This window comes from Megachile rotundata, chromosome 8, assembly GCF_050947335.1.
Source record: "Megachile rotundata isolate GNS110a chromosome 8, iyMegRotu1, whole genome shotgun sequence".
NCBI lineage: Eukaryota > Metazoa > Arthropoda > Insecta > Hymenoptera > Megachilidae > Megachile > Megachile rotundata.
The window spans coordinates 17,993,689-18,015,035 of record NC_134990.1 but is presented as its reverse complement, the minus strand read 5'-3'; the positions used below and the strand labels follow the sequence as shown (position 1 = coordinate 18,015,035).

General features: G+C 34.7%; 5 protein-coding genes across 6 annotated transcripts; 3 read left to right on the top strand and 2 right to left on the bottom strand.

Annotated features, from left to right (window-relative positions):
• Positions 1–309: 309 nt before the first annotated feature.
• Herp (Homocysteine-induced endoplasmic reticulum protein) lies at positions 310–2,742 on the top strand. Of its 2 annotated transcripts, none has more exons than XM_003708213.3 (4): positions 310–759; positions 1,013–1,401; positions 1,480–1,806; positions 1,877–2,742. In XM_003708213.3, the coding sequence occupies exons 1-4, from the start codon at positions 625–627 to the stop codon at positions 2,160–2,162; spliced, it is 1,137 nt and encodes a 378-aa protein (XP_003708261.1). In that variant the 5' UTR covers positions 310–624; the 3' UTR covers positions 2,163–2,742. The 2 variants fall into 2 exon arrangements, with proteins under 2 accessions (XP_003708261.1, XP_076391265.1); XM_076535150.1 differs by lacking the exon at positions 310–759 and adding an exon at positions 895–933.
• Positions 2,743–3,341: 599 nt separating this feature from the next.
• LOC100883233 (TBC1 domain family member 31) lies at positions 3,342–7,113 on the bottom strand. Its single transcript, XM_003708268.3, has 5 exons — positions 5,728–7,113; positions 5,173–5,642; positions 4,874–5,103; positions 4,548–4,801; positions 3,342–3,924 (listed from the first exon to the last, which is right to left on the bottom strand). The coding sequence occupies exons 1-5, from the start codon at positions 7,111–7,113 to the stop codon at positions 3,868–3,870; spliced, it is 2,397 nt and encodes a 798-aa protein (XP_003708316.2). The 3' UTR covers positions 3,342–3,867.
• Positions 3,363–4,459, top strand: Aprt (adenine phosphoribosyltransferase). Its single transcript, XM_003708215.3, has 4 exons — positions 3,363–3,502; positions 3,609–3,840; positions 3,919–3,997; positions 4,078–4,459. The coding sequence occupies exons 1-4, from the start codon at positions 3,417–3,419 to the stop codon at positions 4,215–4,217; spliced, it is 537 nt and encodes a 178-aa protein (XP_003708263.2). The 5' UTR covers positions 3,363–3,416; the 3' UTR covers positions 4,218–4,459.
• A 444-nt stretch (positions 7,114–7,557) lies between the features above and the next one.
• LOC105664110 (DET1- and DDB1-associated protein 1) lies at positions 7,558–13,859 on the top strand. Its single transcript, XM_076535171.1, has 5 exons — positions 7,558–7,698; positions 7,960–8,098; positions 8,177–8,238; positions 8,324–9,930; positions 10,214–13,859. The coding sequence occupies exons 1-4, from the start codon at positions 7,648–7,650 to the stop codon at positions 8,429–8,431; spliced, it is 360 nt and encodes a 119-aa protein (XP_076391286.1). The 5' UTR covers positions 7,558–7,647; the 3' UTR covers positions 8,432–9,930; positions 10,214–13,859.
• On the bottom strand, positions 12,736–16,040 carry LOC100877492 (L-dopachrome tautomerase yellow-h). The gene has a single exon (XM_012297201.2). The coding sequence runs from the start codon at positions 16,038–16,040 to the stop codon at positions 14,742–14,744; it is 1,299 nt and encodes a 432-aa protein (XP_012152591.1). The 3' UTR covers positions 12,736–14,741.
• Positions 16,041–21,347: the final 5,307 nt, after the last annotated feature.

Below are 21,347 nucleotides of genomic sequence, written 5' to 3'. Positions count from 1 at the left end.
CCGCTGCACAGTTTTGATTCGTTGTTATCTAGTATATATATATATTTTCGTTTCGTATGTCATTATATATTTATATAGAAAAGAAAGAAATTAGTTAATCGGTATTTAAAAATCTTTATTAATCGACGACTTTAGTTTCTTAATGATTAGCGGTGCAAACCATAAACAAAAGAGTAATCAAATTTGGACGAGTTTGAAATAAATGCTTCTGCGTACGTTATGCATTATGATATCGACATAATGTAAGACAGAGCAAAGAAGTCTACATGGAGATCAGATTTTATTTAAATATAGATGAATTGTAATCTACAACCAATGACAAGTCGCCAAATACATGATTCCATTTAATGACAGAAAAATATACAAGCGATTAAATATTCGTTCGTGTTGTATAGTTTAATCCAGTCGTATTTGTCTAGCAACGAATGTGTATAATTAGCATGCAAATAAATAATACAACAAAGTTTGTACAAAACGGCAAGCTAATTTGATAAGTAAGACAGTACCATCGTATAAATTTTAAGAGCGTGAAAGTATCAGGTTGCCTCGGTGGCACTGTTAATTAATACTAATCGTAGAAACAGCTGATCAAACGAAACATATAAAATAACAAAATTGATAACAATGGAAGGAACTGCCGTTAAAGTAATGATAAAAGTACCGAATCAGCAAATTAAAGATCAAATTGTGAACTGTGATATTGGGTGGACTGTTGGTCAATTAAAAGAACATTTGGCCGAAGTTTATCCTAGTAAACCCGTGAGTTTTATTGTTCTTATCATGAATCCAATTATGTGAAATTATGTGAAAGCTATAGTCTGTAGATCCTTCGCGAAAGCAGTATATTATTAATAACAAATCTGTATTATTTTTATTATTTCGCGAAATTTAATACACGGTTATAGAATTATGTCAATATATCAGTATTTAAAGGCAATAAAAATAATAGTCCACACGATAATTGCAAATTAAAAAAGACATATTGCATTAATTGTTGTTTTGCATTTTTTAGGAACGAGCAAGTCAGAAACTGATATATTCAGGACAATTATTAAGTGATTCTGTATGTTTGAAAGATGTCTTAAGACAATGTGATGGGCAAGAAGATCAAACTTACATAGTTCATTTAGTTTGTGCTTCGCAAAAACCATCAGTGAATAAGATGGAACAAGTTATGGAAAATACAAATGCAATTCCTACTGCAAGAAGTACTATTGAACATATGAGATTAAATGACCCAAATAATGTACAAAATCAGAGTCAAAATATGAATAATATTTCCATGCAACATGCGCCTACGCAATTATATTCTGCACAACAATATTTTGATCCGAGGAATAGTCAACAAGTGGCTTGGATGCAACAAGCGTATACCCATTATTTTACCCAGTATATGCAATTGTAAATAATACTCGTAACTTATTAAACTCGAAAAAGAAATTTGAAATATGTATAATAAAATATAATATTTTGTTATAGCATGGCGGCACAAGGAATACAATTACAAACCAGCATTCCCTATGTTCAACAAATGAACATCAATACAAACGATAGTGTTCAAACTTCATACACAAATAATATAAATAATGCCAACAATGTAGGCGATGAACAGCAACAACCAGCTGCTCAAGAAGCTGATATTAATGCTGGAAATAACGGTGCTGGAGAAGATGGTGCTTTTAATAGAGATTGGCTAGATTTTTTTTACATGTTGTCAAGAATTATTGTTCTCTTCAGTATAGTATACTTTTATTCCTCTCCATTAAGATTTCTTATTGTTACATTTCTTGGATTTGCAATGTATTTGTAAGTTCATACATTTATACATTTTGTGTTAACAGAGTGGACACATACGTAACAAATGTATATTTTACAGATATCAAGGTGGTTTCTTCAGAGTACAACCTATTCTCTTAGCTGAGAATAACAATGGTAGAGCAGACAGAAGAGATAATAATAATCAGGTGTTACAAAATGAAGCAATAGGCCCTCAACTTGTGCCTCAACAACCAAATGGTCAGGTACCAACTGTACAAACCGAAGCAAGAACAAACGCAGAAGAAGACAATGAAGAAGAGAGACCTGGTGCACTTGCATTCACTTGGACATTTTTCAGTACCTTTTTTGCTTCTCTTATTCCCGATCAGCCAAATGTTATTTAATTTATCTAAGTACTAATTTACTTCGCTTGGTTTCGTTATCAAATTAATTATTTTTCTTTGTTGGTTATTTTTAAAATGTGACATTAAACTATACGAGGTGGTCTCTTCCAGTGTGTAAAATTAGGAATGTCTGAACCAGTGGTAATGCTATTATCAATTAAATAAGAAATGAGATTTTTGGAACAGACATAATTTTCAACAAATTTTGTAAATTTTTCAACTATAGCAGAAGTCTTGTATACAGTAACGTTTAACACTATGTATGAGTATGCATGAATAGCATTTTTACAAACATTCTTGCTACTAATCGTGTACTGATAATAGTTTTAAGCATTGCTTTAATTCATTGAGACTACCTCAGAGTACATAAAATAAACTTACAATTAATCTGTTTATAGATTATTTTAATTTACTAAATATCATCTTATGATATTTAGATATTGTTATATAATAAATTGGTTTTGTGGTTATAAGAGAAAACAACGAGAAAAATATATACTGTGTATATAAATAAAATTATTGTAGAGCTTGTAAGGTATTGATAAATATAAACGCTAAAAAGATAATAGTAAGATTTAAAGCTTGCCAGTTTTTATTTACAAAGATTATCATACTGCAATAATTGTTGGTTCTGTGATTTTTAATGGGGGTAATTCTTCAAATGCACGTCTCACAATTTATTAAATATTTGAGTTTGGCTCAAATATTTATTTTATGCATAAAACAGTACATTAAGTAAAGACGTTTGTAATAAATTGTAGAATTTCTGTAATTTCTTAATTAGCGATTAATAAATCGTCACTAATAAATGATATAATAATGAAGGAAATAAACGATTTTGAAATGAAATCTGTTAAATTTTATTAAGTAATTGTAATTGTACATAATTTGCATTTACATTTATACAGTTTTTTTTATATGTACTATGGATACTTTTAGTTAAGAAGAAGAGTTGGCCGAAATTAAGTTCCACGTTATGAAATAGAAAAAGATGAAAGAATGAATAAAGTCCAGGAAAGAAAGATATGAATAATGTTCAAACTAAACAAACGAATAGTAAGAACCGGGCTGCAATCAGTACCCAAAATCGCCTAGTGTAAAATAATATGTGCGTTGAATGATCGTCTGTTGGCTGCATTGAGGCGAATGCGATGAGGCTAATAGCTATTAGGTTAAATATTTCGTATTTTACATGTCTGGGTGGTATATTAATAAAATAAATACACGTTTAATAATTTGAGCCATTGATCGTCGATGATGAATAAAAACGAAAAGATTGAATTGTTACGAAATGCAATTAAAAGTTATCCCGATTTCCCTAAACCTGGTATCATATTTAGGTAAATAATATACATATCTGTTTTATTTTATTTAAATAGTTTTTATCAATTGTTTAATCAATGTAACCAATATTGGTTCAAAAGTAAAATGCTTTTATACTTTCAGAGACATATTTGGCGTATTTCGTGATACAGCAGCAATAAGAGCAATGAGAGATTTAATAGTAGAGCATATTCTATTTCTTGAAGTTGACTTGGTTATAGGTCTTGATTCCAGAGGTTTTCTTTTTGGACCTATTATATGCATGGAAATGGGTAAGCCTTTCTTACCAATTAGAAAGAAAGGAAAGCTCCCAGGAAAGGTTTTACAACAAGCCTTTACCCTTGAATATGGGGAGGTATATAAACAATTTTATTTTATAATATTATATCATCAATATTGCTCTTGATGTTATTAAAAAACACTGTTTATGTAGGATACCCTTGAAATACAAGAAGAATATATAAATAAAGGAACACGAGTGCTCATTGTAGATGACCTATTAGCAACAGGAGGTAAGATACTAATAATAAAATGTATACAAGCTTATATACATGAAATACGAAGAAATTAATTCTGACAAAACTAATGGTAGGTTCCATGGAAGCTGCGATAAAATTGGTAAAATCAGCTGAAGCTGAAGTAATTGAATGTTTAGTAATAATTGAACTAACTAATTTAAATGGAAGGGCTAAGGTTGACGTTCCTGTCCATTCATTTGTTCAATATGATTAACCTTTACCTTCAAAAAACATTGAAAGCATAATTCCAAATGAAAAATTTAAATAATACTACAGTACAATACTACTAACATTCTTCAAGTAAAGCATTTAAATAAAGAGAGTAATATTTTTATCAAGTTTACATGTACATACAAAATTTTATTGTTTTATAATTTCGTCTACACAGATATTTTGTAATATTTTTAAATTGTAAATATTATATAAAAATTGCATAATAAATTTATATGAATTGTAGCTTTCATTAATATCTTTATTAAACAAAAAACTGCTATTTTGCTTAAGATAACTACAAAATATATTAGATGCACATAGGTGCGCTTACCTTCGTCTTCTGAGATCTTAGTGAATCCAAAAGACTTTGTACTTCATATTCTAATTTATCAACGTTTTGTTGCAACTGGTGATAATGTTCTGTTTTGTCATCTTTAGAGTATGTAATACCTTGATTATCTGGGGTACATAAATCTAAATGTAGAATATTTTGTGAACAATCGCAAAGACAAGTATCCATTGCTTGGTATTTCATTGATTTCCAGTCTATGCTTAACAATTGCTCTCTGTTACATTTTTGTGCTTCTAAAAAATAGAAATGAATTTTAATTCAAATAATAAAGGTATTATCTTATTTTCTTGACAAAATATTTTCACCTCTTAATCTTGCTCTATGAATTTGATCCATGAAAACTTTCGTTTCATATTTTAGTCTATTTTTTTCTGCAATTTTTAATTCTTTGCAACTACACTCCTGAAAAATTCGCTCCTTTTCTTTTAATTTTTCTAATTCAGCGACAGAAAGATCGTCAGTTAAAAATTTCGGGAAATCATGTATCATAAATGATTGATATGGTCCTTTGGAAGATAGTATATCTATTTCGTTCCTGTAAAAAAAAGAAGTATTTTATAAATGATACATCATCTTACACAGGTGATAATGACAACTGCTTTACTTGATATAATAATTAGGATGTATTCTTAATGGAATATCATTATCGAGTTGCTGAGCAACTTTTATTAACTCCTTGGCTCCGATATGGCCTTGGCTAGTAAAATACCGTTTAATGCTTTCTTGTGTTTGCAATGAAGAGAGTATAATTTCATGAGAGCAAATACTGTATGCAACAACAGTCATTAACAAAAGTGAAGGTTTTTTAAACGATATTAAATGATCCCATAAAATGATCCATTCAGAACCAGACAAAACTTCGCTCATTGCAGTTTTCAAAAGTGGCCATGCATATTCACTTGATGTTATTCCTCGTTCACAAAAAATATTCAGTAGAGATGGATTTGTATACAGAAGTATATTTTCTATTATACCAAGTATATTTAAAGGTGGTAAAGGATGATATTCAAACCATTTTTGACAAAAATTTAGCAACACACTCAATATAAGTTCAAAACTAACTAGAAGATTTTTCTGTAATAAAAGTAAAGCAGTTATTACAAAAAGGTCTAAAGTTTAGCCTCATATGATATGCTACCTATAATTTATGTTATATTACCTGAAATACCATAACAAACGGAAAAACTAAGTTTGGTAGAAATGAACATTGTACCAATAAAGGACACCATTGTATTAAACAATTTATTGTTGTAGTTAATAATATTTTTTTATTTCTGTCAGCTAATGGATAGCTTTTTAAAAGTTTAGTTGCAAAATTGGAGTTGACAGCTTTATTAGCCAGATTATTATACGCATTTTTATTAGCTGGTAGTTTCAAAATAGTTGACCATATTAGTAAACGATAGTTCTCAGGGTATTCTCCGAATTCTTTCAAAATAAGCATCAGTCTGTCTAAGTGTAATTCTTGTTTTATGTTTTCTTGAACGTATGACAAATGATCATGTATTCCGTGTGAGATTGGCCTACATGGTTCTTTTAATTTTTGTAAAGGTCCACACTTTTCCGAAAATAGTTTTTCAGTAACTACTAATTTTAAATGTCCTTCTTTTTCGATGTATGCTATGTATCTACCAAGTGGTGAAATTACAATTTTTTTTATGGGCTTCATAAGATGCAAAGTTTCAAATGTACAGGATCGATTCAAATCAAAGAAAAAAAGGGTACAACTTGGAGAAAGACATGCCACTATATTATTTGCACCGCCATCTAAAGGTTGCGGTACAAGAGACAAATGCTTCATGTTAATAAAATTTTCTGGCAAATTCAAAGTTTTCATTAAATTCCAGTTACATGTATTTAGAATAATGATTTTATTTTGAGCACTAGCTATGATCATTGCTCTTCCATTTTGTGTGAAAAGGAAATCTTTAATATTTCGTATACCATATACTTTTGTGTCAATTTTAGTATCATTTTCCAGTTGATTAAAGTTCCATGCTTGTAACGTATCGTTATTATACAACACAACAACATGTCCCAAGTTTGAGAAACTTGCTTTCTTTAAGATAATATTCTTTGTATTAATTTTTAATTGTTGAGCCTTGGTGCAAGAACGCAAACACCATATTATGACTTCTTTATCCGAAGATGTTAAACAGTATTGTTTAAAAAAGGAAATGTGTACAGGTGGTAACTTGTGAGCGATCAATAAACAACACTGGGAAATATTTATATTTACTCTTAAAATTTTTATGTCGCTTGTGGTCAGGCCAATTAGTATTTCAAAGTTATTAATAGGATTGAATGCTATAAAAGTTGTTCTTCCAACATTTCCTAATTTCTGGTAGGAAGGGCAACTATTTGTTAGATCAATATAATATAAATATCCTGCTGTATCAGTTGCAACAAAATGTTCTTCGTTACAATCAAATGCTATGTGTACAAAATTAACTCTTACAAAGCATTGTGTCTTTTTTATCGTTTCTGGTTCAAGTTCAAATGTATCATCAATTTTTCTTAAATGCTTCCATACTTTCTTGTACATTATATCACTGGTATTTAGAAATAATATAATGTCATTCTCACTATCTTCTTAAGGTTATGTTTATATTCGGAAGTGTCAGACGTGACATTGTTTACATTATTTGCTTACATACATCCTTTTATAAGCTACAAAAAGAACGAAGGTAATTAGCAAATTGTGTAACAAGTATATATATTATTCGTAAACTGTTATATGACTGTATTAAAATGCTTACAAATTAAAATTCAAACGTTGATAACATTTTTTATATAAAATTATTGGCAATCAGTAATGAAATTATAATTATAATCGTAGAGAATTTTTATAAAAGCTTGGTACGCTGACAAATAAAATAGAAGCTGATGTATATAATTAATGATTTAACTCTCGTCATTTGAATTCACAGATCTTTTACGTCATTAATTGACAGGGAGAATAGAATCTATATATTTCCGAGTCTGCGGTTGTTTGGAGAATATTGAAGTGATGCGAGTGATGGAAATTACTTTTGTATTAGTTAGAGAGTTTTGAGAATTAATATTTCTTCGAAAGTGTATGAATATTTCGAAGGACTATAAAGTGGAGACATTTGAATATATAAAAATGGTAAAATTTATTTCTCGTTTGTATTTTGTGATTTCGACTCCTTTAAAAATCATCATATTAGGTTATGTATGTCTCTAAATATTATGAGAGAAAATAATTATTTTACCGACACTGTAAATGATTCCTCAATTTACTAAAGCGTTTGTAATCATTAGAAGAAGGTAGTTTGTGCTAAATTATCTGTGTTCGTATCTTTTTAAAAACTTTTCTTGCATTCGATATTTATTAATGTAATGATAATTGGATTCGTATTATTTCCAGTCTGTTGCTGAATTTTTAAAAGGTTTGCCTTCACACAATGAAAATAATTTTGCCAATTTTCACACGGATAGCGGAAACAGAATCTGTGTAAAGAAACCTTCGGTATATCTTCCCACAAAAGATCATCCCTCGGAGCAAAGTAAGTTCAAGTTGAAACAAATAGATGTATGTTATGGAAATAAAAATTATTAACTGTAAATGTAATCATTATTTTCAGTTATAGTTACAGAAAAAACAACCATATTATTAAGGTACCTCCATCAACATTGGGATATAAATGTATGAATTATTTGCTTATGTATAAAATCTAGTTTGCTTCCAATAATTCGAATATCAGAAGATATTTATTATTTCTGTTTTTTAGCATACTGTCAGGAAAAGAGATTTTTTATCCGCTAATGGTGATTCCGAAGATGACGGTGGCACAGTTCGCAGCAAAAGGCCGCGTCTTGAGTTGAACAATACTATTTAAAATATGTTGCACATTTTTAATTTTCCTTATTTGCTGAAGTATGTTTATATTACGAGAGCAGGTCATGTAAACATCAACATGGGACAAATGTAAATCTTATATATTATAAACATATCTGTACTTCAGAAAGATTATTTCAAAACGTTATTTAAAACTTTTAAATAACAATTTAATTTAAACATTGTATAAAATATTGACCTTAAAAAGATAGAAGGAACGTTTTTAAATAATATTTCTTTAAGTATGTGAAAACGTAACAAAAGCTAGAATAACTTTTGTGTTAATTATACGTTTGTTTGTATTACATGCATAGAATTAATTGAAAATAAGATTGGTTTATAAAATGTCAAATGACATGTTATGCTACCTTACACAGTTTGTATAAGTAGAGACATTCATTCTCGCTTGTGATCTTTGTGTACGAATGTTGACAAGGCACAGGAACATAACTGATGATACATATATTCATTAAAATCGAGGAAATAACTATTAATATCATTGTAGTTAAGAATCAGTATGTCAGCATTTATTTGAGGGTAATTTTGTAAATTTATTTTACAATACACAGTTCGTTTTTGTACCGCATAAGTAGTAATAAATTCATAATATGTGTTTAATTACTGAAAAAGTATATGGAATATAAGACAATTTATTATTTTGAGACATTCAGCTTAAGTAGCAAATAATAATAGTGTTTTATTGTTACCACAGTATAGAGAAAAATGTAATCAGACGAAAATCTTGATGACATTTATACATATATCTGAAGACAAATTATATTCTTGCATGCTTTTTAGAGGAAATTATTGAAAAATACGTATTATTGAATACATTTTATGAAAATAAATATAGATATTTATCGAAGAAAGTTATTTCATATTTTTGATAACGTTATTTTAATTTTTAAATAAAGATTGAATTTGTTAAATTTCAGTCAAATCACATAGGTAATTTTAATAAACTTTTATTTCAAAAGGAATACGTGATATTGTATCATTTAATGCAATAAAATATGTACACGAGTAACCTGTTTTTTAAACGGTTGTCTCTATTGTTTGAAACAATTGCGTTCCTTTTTCTACATTTCCTTTTTTCACCTGTGTTGTACTTTATTTGTGTCTGTAAAAAATCGAAAAATGTTGAATTTTGAATATGGTGATTTCTTCTGTTTTTTGTTGAGTATGTACTAACACCAATGTTTGGCCGATTTTAAAAAAAATCATGATACATATTATTCTGAAAAAAATTGCAACGTTATCGGTCGAAGCATATCGTCAAGGTACAGTATTTTATATTCGATGTATCGATTATTATCTAATTCATTAGTTTGTTTGTTTGCCGTCAGATGTCTGCTCAATTGTTTGCGATTAAAGCATTCGAATCGGAATATGGAAACACAATTTTAAGCCGTTTACACTTTTAAAATTAAACCGTAAATTACAAAAATTAAAAGTAATAGTTTATTTCTTTTTGTTTCTTTTTGAGTAGAAATATTACAAGTAAGTACTACTAAATATTTATGATAAATGTAATGCAAATTTTCAATTTCATGCACTAGATTATTTAAATGTTCGATATTGTATTGATCATTAACAGAAATATCTACATTCTACGTTTACTATTTAATCAACTTCATTTTGATTAAATCATTTAATCATTTTGTTCATTGTAGTTCTTGAAATCGTCGGTATTAAAACGGATACTATCAACATTGTACGATTAATTTATCTTTCCTTTTTTCCGTTTTTTATTCCCTCAATAAACTTTTCGCCTTATTTTCAGAATCTGAGGCATTGCAAAGGATTCATCTCATGCACTTGTGTGCAACGCAGCTTCCTTCGAATAAAGGCGAGTGCAGAGTGAATCCTTAAATTTAACTAAGTAATTAAAAATAAAAAAGAAATAGTAATGGGGCATTTCGTCTCGACCGAATTCTAAATTTTTTCGAGTAACCTACAGTTCAGTGTATATCTCAACTATAAATAAGTACGTCTACAGTCTCAACGTCGCCATTTTTGCGAGGGAAATCCACCGTTCTCGCTACTGTATGTACTTATCTAAGTCTGTGACAATAGAAAGGATTATCTGAATTACCGACGCGTATAACACTCGGTTCAAACGTAACGTCCTAAAAATAGAGCCTGCAAATTCTATTAAAAAAGCACTGGGCAAAGATCTGGTTAGATATGTTAACGAGACAGACATCGTTTATGATGCAGTTATGCAACGAATGATCAAGAATTGTCGAGAATGATAATCGAAGAAGGAATTCAAGGATTACTTACATCTATTTTTTTTATTAATAGGATATAACTTATGTAAACATGATACGTTAACGAAATTACAAACTACTACACAGCGTAATAAGTTTTAAACAAATACGATACACGATTATATAAAATTTTTTTAGACGCATCTCCATGCTATATAATATTATATATATCGTATGTTTCGTAAAAATATTATGATGTTAATTGATTCTTCACGAAAAAGTAAGTTGAACATACATGGTAAAAAGGAACAAAATGCTAATATTTAGTTTTCATTAAAAAAAATTAAAATGATTTCCAAAAACAGATTTAACTTCTTACTTTTTAATTACCCATAATCGAATGAAATTATTTTTAACTTATTTCATTTGTTACAGGACACTCCGGACGATTTACGATCGTAGAAAATATATTAATCCTACATGTACAAATATGTTGATACATGAAACGACCTCGAAATAATATAATTAACGCGTGCCGAGATTAGTTTCGCCTCGCTTCGTATCGTCTCGTAAGAATCAACTAATCGAGCATCGTCGTCTAGAAAAAACGTTGCTAATAAACTGAATCAATTTATACCAATTATGAGTTGGCACGAAACATTTTCACGTGGATTTAAATGAACAATATAAACAGGAAACGATTTTACGATCGCGCGTGAAGCGTTCCAGCCTGAAAATCAACTGTAATCGAGCTCAACCGACCGAAACCCTCGACGAAACCAAACGCAATCAGAGACTCTCGCGTAATAGAAAGCATTACTTGCAGGTCTATTATGCACTGGAGGTTTCCTTCGATGAAGAACAATTGGGGAGATATTTGTAAATTGGACAGGTTTCAAGTTTTTATATTTCTGATTTACTCATTTTTAAAGTTTGTCAGTTTGAAAATTCAAATATATTACGAGTTACGCTATTACCCTAGGACCTAGAGAATAAGGAAGCTCATCATGCAGATCGGTCTACCTGTCGTGTATAATCTACAGATATTTTTACCATTGAAAAGCGTTGCGAAAGCTACTTTAGATATTTTTCTAAGTTCGAAAACGATGACGAAAGACGGAAGAACACTGTACTCGAGAACAGTATCGGTATCCGAACGTTTCACAATTTGGGTATGCAATTGTTTTCAAAGAGAAATACAAATAATTAATTTGCTGATTTCATTTTTTCGAATTCCGACTGTCCGAATTTTCGATGAACGCACGAATCGTTCAACGTGCAAATAGTAATCATCATCGAACTCTCCGTGTATGAGTCAAAAACGTTTAATATTCTTTTCATAGCACGATGCGATGACATCATTTGTTATAAAGACAATCGATTACCGCGAATTTCGCATCGAAGGCTACGCGTTCGCGCTTTTACGTTGAATTTATTACTCATTCAATGTATCATTTCGACTGTTGTCGGTATCAGCCTGTTTTTTTTAACATGTTTATAACGCAATGAAGTTTCTAGTAATAACTTTGGTGTGACTAAAGAATAAATCATCTGTTTGTTATTTCTGTTTTTGCAGCACCACCGAAGGATCAAATCTATACACCGCTAATCTGCTTTACTGTGACTTCCGAAGCAGTGAATCAATGGATACGAGACTAATTTTACTATGTATTGGAAAATCCAAAAGCACAGTTTAGAAACGGTAGATTCTATAATTCCGCTTTCCATTCATTGATCGAGAAATCGAAGCTGGATGGTAAGCGCAACGCAAACGAGAACGCAGAGTGCACACGGTGGTACATGATGACTCCTAGATTTAAGCTGTTAATCTCAGGTGCACGGTGCGCGTTCTCAGAGGAGTTTTGTAATCTTCCGAGCCTCTCCCTGGGCGTTCGTTGACTCGCGGTTCAGGGCTAAGCCTCGGCTACGTTTGTAGCGCGTATTAATGTGCGTGTGCCTCGTTTTGCCGCAAAACTGGGACGCTGCGTGCTGAAAGAGGAGACAATTGTGGGAAGAGAGGTTGAAAGCGAGATTGCCTCGATGCTACTTGACCGTACGTCTTTGAGTTTTTCCAACGAATAACAATTTCCGATAAAATAGTAGAGTGGTTTCTTTATTTTTTATCGTATCACCTTTCTGGCGAAAGGTTACAAACGATGCGCGTGCATTTGATCCGCGATTCATTTTCGATGTCGAAATTTTCAACTGTGAAATTTATAAATTCTTAAACTCGTAAATTTCTGTATTTCGCGCGATCCTTATCACCGACCTAACTCAGAGTACTCTTCAACAGAATAGAAAGTAATTCAGCCTAGCTCTCGCAAGCTTTGACGGCAGTCCTGGTTTTCGATTAATCGCAGCCGAGCATGCGGATTCTGGCTATCGGCTGAAAGAGCGACGATCGCGTTACCGAATATAACTTATGGACTATTCTGTTGGTAAATCGATGAAAATTCAATTACAGATATAACTTGTACATGGTGTTAAAATCGTAATCGATAACGCGTGAGCCGTGGTGCGTGCAGATGCAAAAACTGTTTAGAGAAATTGAATTACAGGGAGGAGAGTTGGCGTTGTACGAAGGAATCGGTAATAGGATTCTGATCGACGCGTTAACGAGGCGAACGTTCCGGATCGATCCAGCTTCGAACGAATAAGAATAAGAAGAATAGTTGGCATTAATTACTACGAAATGGCGGAAAATTGTTGCGTTCACCAAGGCTTAGACAAATGACTCATAACGCGACATTTTCGAACGGTGTGTGGTATACAATTTCAATTCATCGTCGCGAATAAGGCCATATGCATTAAAGCTATTTGTACATGTGTAGTGTACACAATAATTTGCACACGCATACATACATACATACATACATACAGATATATATTATATATAGTATACGTATTCACAGTTTAAGCTGTAAGGCGACGAGACTTAAGGTACTTATTAGATTCATTTCCGTCCTTCTCCTTATTTTCATTAAACGATAAAACAACCATGAGAAAACGTAAATATCATTTTATCGAGATTTATAGATCCGCGATATAGTTGCAAGCCAGAGAGCTCGGGTCATAGATAGAAACAGCAGACGTAATTGCTGGCAATTACTGTAGTAACGCTACTCCTAACTAATACGGTAACGGGTCAATAAATGACTGTTTCTTTATGAAAACTAATTTTCCGTAATCTATTTTTTTTTTTTTTTTTTCAAATTTCTCAGGATTCTCGGATCCCCAAAAGTCGGAACTTTGAAATTTCAAAATATTCAACGGCAACTAGATAGTTTCTGTCGCGAAGCATTAAAATTGTGATTTGAAATGGAATGTTGTCAACAGCACGTTACAGGGGATAAATCTCGTATTACAAAAATCGCAAACGGTCATTTATAATCGGTAATATGTCATACTCTTCTTCTATTTCGGTCGCGGGAGAAAGGAATTTTTCGATAGCCGATACTTTCATCGTTAATGGCTTTCGTCGCGATCGTGACAAACGTTTCATGACCCTTTCAACCCTCGACAAGGGGTTGAATCCTGAATCACGAAAAGAGCCGATTTCTTCTTCGTTACCCGTTCAATTTCCTTTCTGGAAGCGTGTTAATTTCACTGGTAGATTCGATAGTCTCGATATTTTTTCGCTCTCAGCGAAAATATCATTGTTTCCCGATCGACTCGAAGTACAATACCGATAAGTAAATATTCAGTTTTGCGTTTCAGGATCAGAATCGTGATCGTCGTCCGGAGGAACGTCGTTCGATGGACGAAGAAACCATAACGAAGATCGGTAACGAAGCACGGTTGAATCGATTGCTCGATACTCTTCGATTAATGTTGGACAACGAACAGTAAGGAACAACTTGAAGATCGTTCAGATTTCTTGTCCGAGACATCGAGCTTCCATAGAGAACGTGGTCTACACGGTCAAGGTCGGCAGAAGCATCGAACGGGTCGTTTCGTCGCTCGTTATCTAACTGAAAAGATAAAACGAACGTCTCTTTGGAGACAAGCTAAACGCTTTGGTATGCCCGAGCGTGCGTGTCCGTACACTACACGGTCTATCTCTACGAAGAAAAAGGAGAACGAAGAGGGAGAAAGACGTTACTGTGCGGCGTAAGCCAACAGAATGGCTAATCCGGTAGCCATCGCGAAGCTAATCCTGTTAGCGACTGAAGTAGGTATCTCCGGCTGCTCCGGTGCGCTTCCGTCCTCCAAATATTGATAACTCTTGACCCCTGTTCTTGCTCTGACCACGCGATAGTTTGGCACGCTGGCGTTCACACGATTGTTCAAAATGTTTTGCAGAGAGTTGGTGACGCAGTAAAAGTTACCATCCTCGTCGAAAGCGAACGTGTCCGGCCACTGCATCCTTTCGTGATCCCTAGAGATCACTCTCTGGCCGGTGGCGAACGAGCTGGACTGTTTGGTGTCCCACATGGCCACTGCATCGTCGGCTAACAGGCCAAAGTATAGCACTCCCTTCGCTGACATCATCATTCCATCCGTCTGAGAATTCTTTCTGCCCAGTTCGTTCACGTGTTCGTCTACGTTGGTCATGTTGGTCTTGAGAACCGACGTTGGAATGGAATACAAGTGGAAGGAAGACAACGGTGAGTAGTACACCTGTCTCTCGCTGACGCTCGCGGGAGACAAAGCGATTCCATCGACGGCTATGGGCGTGTTAATCGGTGTCTTGGATATCATGAAACTGACAGCCTCCGGTTTAGCTTTCATGGAATCGTGTCTGACCTTCCAGGAGGTGTTATTCCTCAACGAGTAGACGATTATTCCTGGATCCTCGCGATCGCTGTCGGTTATATACGCCATGCCACCGTCTTCGTGATCCAGAACGATGTCGTTCAAATGAGCGGTACCGTGACGAGCCACGTGCGGAGGAAACTCGTACGTACGCAAAACCTCGCCGTTCTTTTCTAGATTTAGGATCACCAGCTTGGGTGGACAAGTGGTTTTAGTCTCGATGGATAGAGGAGACATTTTCCCAGAGTCGGGGACCCACATGCGTCCTAGAGGATCGATCTCCATACTCTGGACAAACTGAAGGGCACTGCAATCGTCTATCTTTTGCATCTCCCAGTTTGGGAAAGCTTCTAGTTTGGGATTGGTTACTCGGTTGACCGGGGTTGCCGAGGTCACTCCCAGAGTCACGGGTACACCGTTTTTCCATCGAGGCACTGTCAAGTACATCTTACCCTTCCAGAATTTGATACCGGCTATAAAGTTGTTGGCTTGAACGTAATCATTGTGGTCGAGCGCGAATTGTCGTTCCTCTTCCGTTGGCCAGACAACTTCGATGGTGTTCCATTGGAAAATCACCTGGAACGGTTCGTGACACGTCGTCGCGACGACTAGTATCAGCAGCACCAGCGTCAAAGTCTTCATCTCGAAAAAAGGTTCTGATCTTATATTTTCTCACTATACGATCTAGCACTTTGTCTCACTCTTGTTGTTGTCCGTTCGCGTGACAGAATAATACGAAGACCAGTGAAAGAGGATCCGGTTGAAAGCCGATATCCGGATGTTCGTATTCTGGTAAGTGTCGTCGAAAATCCGGAAGGCAAGCACACGGAGTAAATATCTATTCTCGTCGAGGAGGATCGGTACGATACGATGCGATGTGGCGCGGCACAGCGCGACGTTACGCGTTACACGGAATATCCGCGCGTGCCAACTGTTGGGTGTTTGTTACTTGGCCTGCTTTCGTAAACGATCAGCCGTTTTTCCAAATTGTCATCAATGATAGCTGTGTTGCTGCGGCGTCTTACTAGCGATCTCAGCGGCCCATCGCGCGGAGACGATCGCGATTTGACTGACGAAGACGCGAAGCGTCGCTTAGAGAGGCGTCCTATCCCCACCGTACGCCACCTCTATTTACACGCTACGTTCCTCTGTGCACGTGCAAACGATTCGCACGCGTGTGTACCGGCGATCGCGCGTACATACATATACACGTACTTATGTGCGGGGTTGCAAGCGAGCGTGTACATACGTGCAATAGGAACACCCAAGTGTATCCCCACCACTGATTTACACGCCAAACGTAACTTAGCTGGCCATGTGACGTGACGATGATGCGTCGCGAACATGCAAATTAACGTTCTTACTCGAATCACTGTTTCTCGATGTAAATGAACCCCGTGTTAACTTTCTTATCGACGCGACCGAGATTTTTCACGATTTTATTCGAGCTTCGGGAACGTGATATCGCGCTATTAATTGAAATTTATAGCGTTCGACTTATCGCGTTAACCGGTACGTCGAAGTTACTGAAAATTTCATCGTATCGCAGAATATCGTCCTAAAATAGCCACAGAATTGTTCCGTGATTCTCGAGTAGTTTATAATCGGCGATTAAGTTAACGCTGTTCGCAGAATCCTATGGTTTTTCTCTGTACGTACATTGTTAGCCTAAACGAAAGACGTTGTGTTTGAATCGGATAAAAGGCGTATACGTATTAGGCGAGGCCGGTCCGTTTGAAAAGGAAACGATTAAAAGGGGGTAAGCTTAGAAAAGGCTGTTATGCCTTGCTTTATCTCTCCCCTTTGCTAGAAATGATCCCGAATGATCGATTCAACCGTCCCGTCGCGTCGCGTCGCGTCGCGTCGTGTCTCTTCTTCGCATCGCTCGGCGTGAAACTACGCTGCTCAGAATTCCGTTAGACCTGTTCTTCTGTTAGTTGAATAAAGAACGTTGTATCATAGGGTGACACGTCGTGTCAAAGAACGCGTTTAATGAAACTTACAATTGTTTACGAGCGAAACGAGGTCGTGCTCCACTCTGCCTTACTTTAAAACGCTCTAGTCTACGATGAAAGTTTATTTATATGAACGTAAGAGTTTGGATAACGATAACTCGATGATGTTTCAAACATCAGAATAGCATAGCGAATTAGTTTAAATAGGCAAGAATGATATTTAACTACGAACAATTGTTTAGCAGGGAAAAAGGTCTACGATCAAATTTCAAGAAGGATGTCGGCGCAAGGATAGCGGCTCCTATCGCACCCGTAGGCGAGCTAATGATTTGATACATACTTCGGTACTAATTTATTTATATTTGTATTTCAGGCAGCGATACTCGTCACGGATAGGAATATTTCGTCGAGGGTGCTGTTTCGAAAAACCGTGTGTATGCCGATCGGTTTTCTTCTCTCATGGTCCGTTGATCCCCACCGAGTGAAATGGATCAATGAATGCACGGGGTAACAGTTGTAACCGACATTCATCGTGTGGTCTGAGGTTTGGTTACTATTATATTTTCTGGAATTCGTAACATTATCATGGACTAGCGCATTATTCAGACTATGATTAATCGTTTGACTCAACAGTATCGTTTCTGAGATGCATACAGAATGTCACGAGCTTTCCTCGAAAAGATATCCTGTAACTATAAATCTAACAAACATATAAGTATACCTTTTGTCGCGAAACTTTTATCCACTTATCTTGGCGATTGACGGTAATTCAAAATTCTGAATAACAATATTTATACGCGATCTTCATATTTTGTAGATAGAACATTTTGTATCTGCAGATTATATCCTTGTATTTTATATAAATATATCAGTTTCTTTGAAGCAGCATCTAATGGTAGTTTTAATTGCAGGTTCTGCGATCATTACCGTGCTACGAGGACAATTATTGAAATGATTCACGATGGAAACTTTCAATTAGATAGAAAACATAAGATTGAAACACGCAAATATACGTTTGATCAAATAACCAGGCTTTAAAGAAGAAAATTGTCTTCAACCAGCTTGAAGACGGGGGCGAATGAGATGTGGGGTACGGATGAAATGCCACTGAAAATGTTAATTAAGCAAACTGATTTCGTCTTTTAAGCGACCAGCAAATACCAAGGATCTATTCCCCTCTTTTTTCGTGAAGCTCACGCGTCTCTCTCATTCTTATGAACATGTCCGTGGTTGATGCAATATTCAAAAATAGTCCCATCCATGGTCGTTATATTTGACTGACGAGTTCTAGAACAGATGTATCGATTTGGAGAATCGTATTTTCGAATACGAAACGACGATCTCTCGTAAAAAAAGTACCCTTTGGAGTAATAATCTTTTGACGGTTGTTCAAATATGTATACAAATTCACATTAATATTTTTTTCCTAAGGTGTAACGTGTATAAGCCTCTAATCGATATTACTATACTTTTATTCGCATTCCGTTTTCGACCGTGACCAGGCTTAAAAGCTTCGCGTTTTCGATAAATTAGAACGGGATTAATTTCGGTATTTGAATAAAAATCGAATCAGAAACTAGACACAGATAATACTTATTAAAGCAGATAAAATTAGTTTGACCGAAAGCGAAGATCAATGAACGACGAAACCAAAGTAACCGCTGATCACTGGCCATGACGAAGTCGCTGAAATTACGGACAAGTCAATAATATCGACGTCCCATATAGACAGTCGTCCCATAAATAAACCTCGGTATACGTAACCCAAAATCGCTGAGCAAATACGGTTAGGAAATATTTTTCACCGAAAAAGTTCGCATATAATTTGTAGCAACGTTTATTCGTAACGGACAAACTACTGAAAATAACGAGGCGGATATGAAAAATATTTTCTGGATTCTAAAGCAGAGCTCGCTAAATTTTTATGTATCGAGATTCGTTTTCGAAATAATCTTTTGCGAACCGGCCAGCTCGTTTGTATTCGTTATTTTCCAAAATTCTTGATATATACTTTAGATATACTTTTTACCAGTAATTAGCCAGTAATTCGAATCTCGAGTTTCGCACTTTGGGAATCTCTGTTCTAAAACGTGAAACATCCGCTGAACGTCTATAAAATAAAAAAAGAAACGACGGTGGGTGTAATTCGAGTGTACGATTGTGAAATTGTCCTTGACGAGTTCGCAATAGCTGATCGATAGCATTATTGTGACGATGGTTTTTTAATAAATTCCACACTGAATAATACGTTCCTATTATATGTATAATTGCAGAAACGCGAATAGAGTCTTGATCGCCCGTAGCAACGTCCACCGAGTGGATCATCAGTGATAATGGATCAAAACAATGAATACGAATGATCACGTATAGACGTGTCTGAAAGCATCTGGATGACCGTGATGTCGAAATAACCGACACCTATTACAGATATACTGTCAGTGCACACGTTCTTTATTACTGTTATAACATTACATTATACGTCACATCATGGTGAGTCAACAGTTATACCATGCTTGTCATCGTTCGCTCGAGCCATTGAAACCCTTCTATTGTTAGATTATTGTTTTATAGGTATATAATTCTTGAAATTTGAAAACAACTATTCAGGATAGAACTTCGATGCTGCTGATTGAACGTTCTTTTTTAGCTTTTATTATTTCAAAGATATTTTTAGTTTTTTTTTTTTTATTTCAACGCATAAACGTGAAAGCAAAGTCTGAAATACATATTTGACAGCTAGTAGCTAAAATGATTAACGTTTTAACAACGCGTTTATTATTATCGAATATTATGTTTCAGACTAGTTACAATATTTCCAGCCCTTAGCCCTTCTGTACCTCCGTTCTGTGCCCACAGGGTAAACAATAGTAAACCGTTCATGACGATGATGTACAAGACTGCCATAAAAGGAATTAGAACTAAACTGAGATGAGAAGTACCGGAATTACAGATTTATGCTAATCGGATACTTATTAATATTGTTACGGGGAATTGGATCGCTGCTATCCCGTAGACGTTGCGCCATTTTCAATGCTCAGAAGCACTCGATAGACGTGCAGGAATGTCGGCTCATAACTGACACCCTACACAATCGAGTTCTCGTTTTATTTAATTAGGCAACGCATCAGTACATATCTAACGGTTTCTTTGAAATACGTAACGAAACATTATTGGCATCGATATAACAGAGGACAAAAATTTTCCTATTCCATCGATCAAATTAGTGACAAACAATTTTACCTAACATTCGCAAAGACGAGCGTGCACTTGCAAACATTGAAAATTCTTCGATTTACTTCGAAATCAATAAATTTCCAAATTCCTATATTTCCAAACGTTAAAATTTCGAATCTCCAAGAATCTCTGTCGTTTTTTAACTGCACGCATCGCGTACACAGTTGTACCGAGTTCTTGAACAACCACTCGATTTGCCCGCTCCTGCATAAAATCAACGATTAACTATTTGCACAACTATATATAATCGTTTTCTCAGACGTTCGCAAATCGTAAAGAAGAATGTAAACGCAAAACATCATCGTTATTTTCCTTCCGTCGCGTCGCGTTACATCTGTTACTTATCGTTTCGCGTCCCAAACGTTGCATGACTGTAACCTTCGAAATACGAAAAGCACAAATTTTAACGTAAGTTTCTTTTAAATCTTGTCGCCGCATCTGATTCTTAAAAGTTTATCGATGGGTTCTTCTTTCGAATTGATACGTGCAAATAATACAAACGATCATAGTATTGTTCCTACCGTTCGGCTGACTGACATTCGAGTAGTGATTCTGCTAATGATAAGAATAAAGATGTGTCGCGTGAATGATTGTTCAAGTATTCTCCGTCTCATATACTATGTATATTAAGTAGATGCAAATGATTTGAATATTCCATCGTTGCTAAATTATATCCTGTTCGCAAACGAATTGACACTATGAGCGAAGGTTAACCGTGTGACTTCTGAAAATATGTATCGTAATTTGGAAATTTGTACTT

Coding starts and splice junctions, on each gene's coding strand:
- Herp (XM_003708213.3), top strand. CDS start 625: ATGGAAGGAACTGCCGTTAAAGTAATGATAAAAGTACCGAATCAGCAA. Junction 760..1,012: donor AAGTTTATCCTAGTAAACCC/GTGAGTTTTATT, acceptor TGCATTTTTTAG/GAACGAGCAAGTCAGAAACT. Junction 1,402..1,479: donor TTTACCCAGTATATGCAATT/GTAAATAATACT, acceptor ATTTTGTTATAG/CATGGCGGCACAAGGAATAC.
- Aprt (XM_003708215.3), top strand. CDS start 3,417: ATGATGAATAAAAACGAAAAGATTGAATTGTTACGAAATGCAATTAAA. Junction 3,503..3,608: donor AAACCTGGTATCATATTTAG/GTAAATAATATA, acceptor TTATACTTTCAG/AGACATATTTGGCGTATTTC. Junction 3,841..3,918: donor TTACCCTTGAATATGGGGAG/GTATATAAACAA, acceptor CTGTTTATGTAG/GATACCCTTGAAATACAAGA.
- LOC100883233 (XM_003708268.3), bottom strand. CDS start 7,113: ATGTACAAGAAAGTATGGAAGCATTTAAGAAAAATTGATGATACATTT. Junction 5,104..5,172: donor CATCCTAATTATTATATCAA/GTAAAGCAGTTG, acceptor TTTTTTTTACAG/GAACGAAATAGATATACTAT. Junction 3,925..4,547: donor TAAGATCTCAGAAGACGAAG/GTAAGCGCACCT, acceptor TTGTATTTCAAG/GGTATCCTACATAAACAGTG.
- LOC105664110 (XM_076535171.1), top strand. CDS start 7,648: ATGAATATTTCGAAGGACTATAAAGTGGAGACATTTGAATATATAAAA. Junction 7,699..7,959: donor CATTTGAATATATAAAAATG/GTAAAATTTATT, acceptor TATTATTTCCAG/TCTGTTGCTGAATTTTTAAA. Junction 8,099..8,176: donor AGATCATCCCTCGGAGCAAA/GTAAGTTCAAGT, acceptor CATTATTTTCAG/TTATAGTTACAGAAAAAACA.
- LOC100877492 (XM_012297201.2), bottom strand. CDS start 16,040: ATGAAGACTTTGACGCTGGTGCTGCTGATACTAGTCGTCGCGACGACG.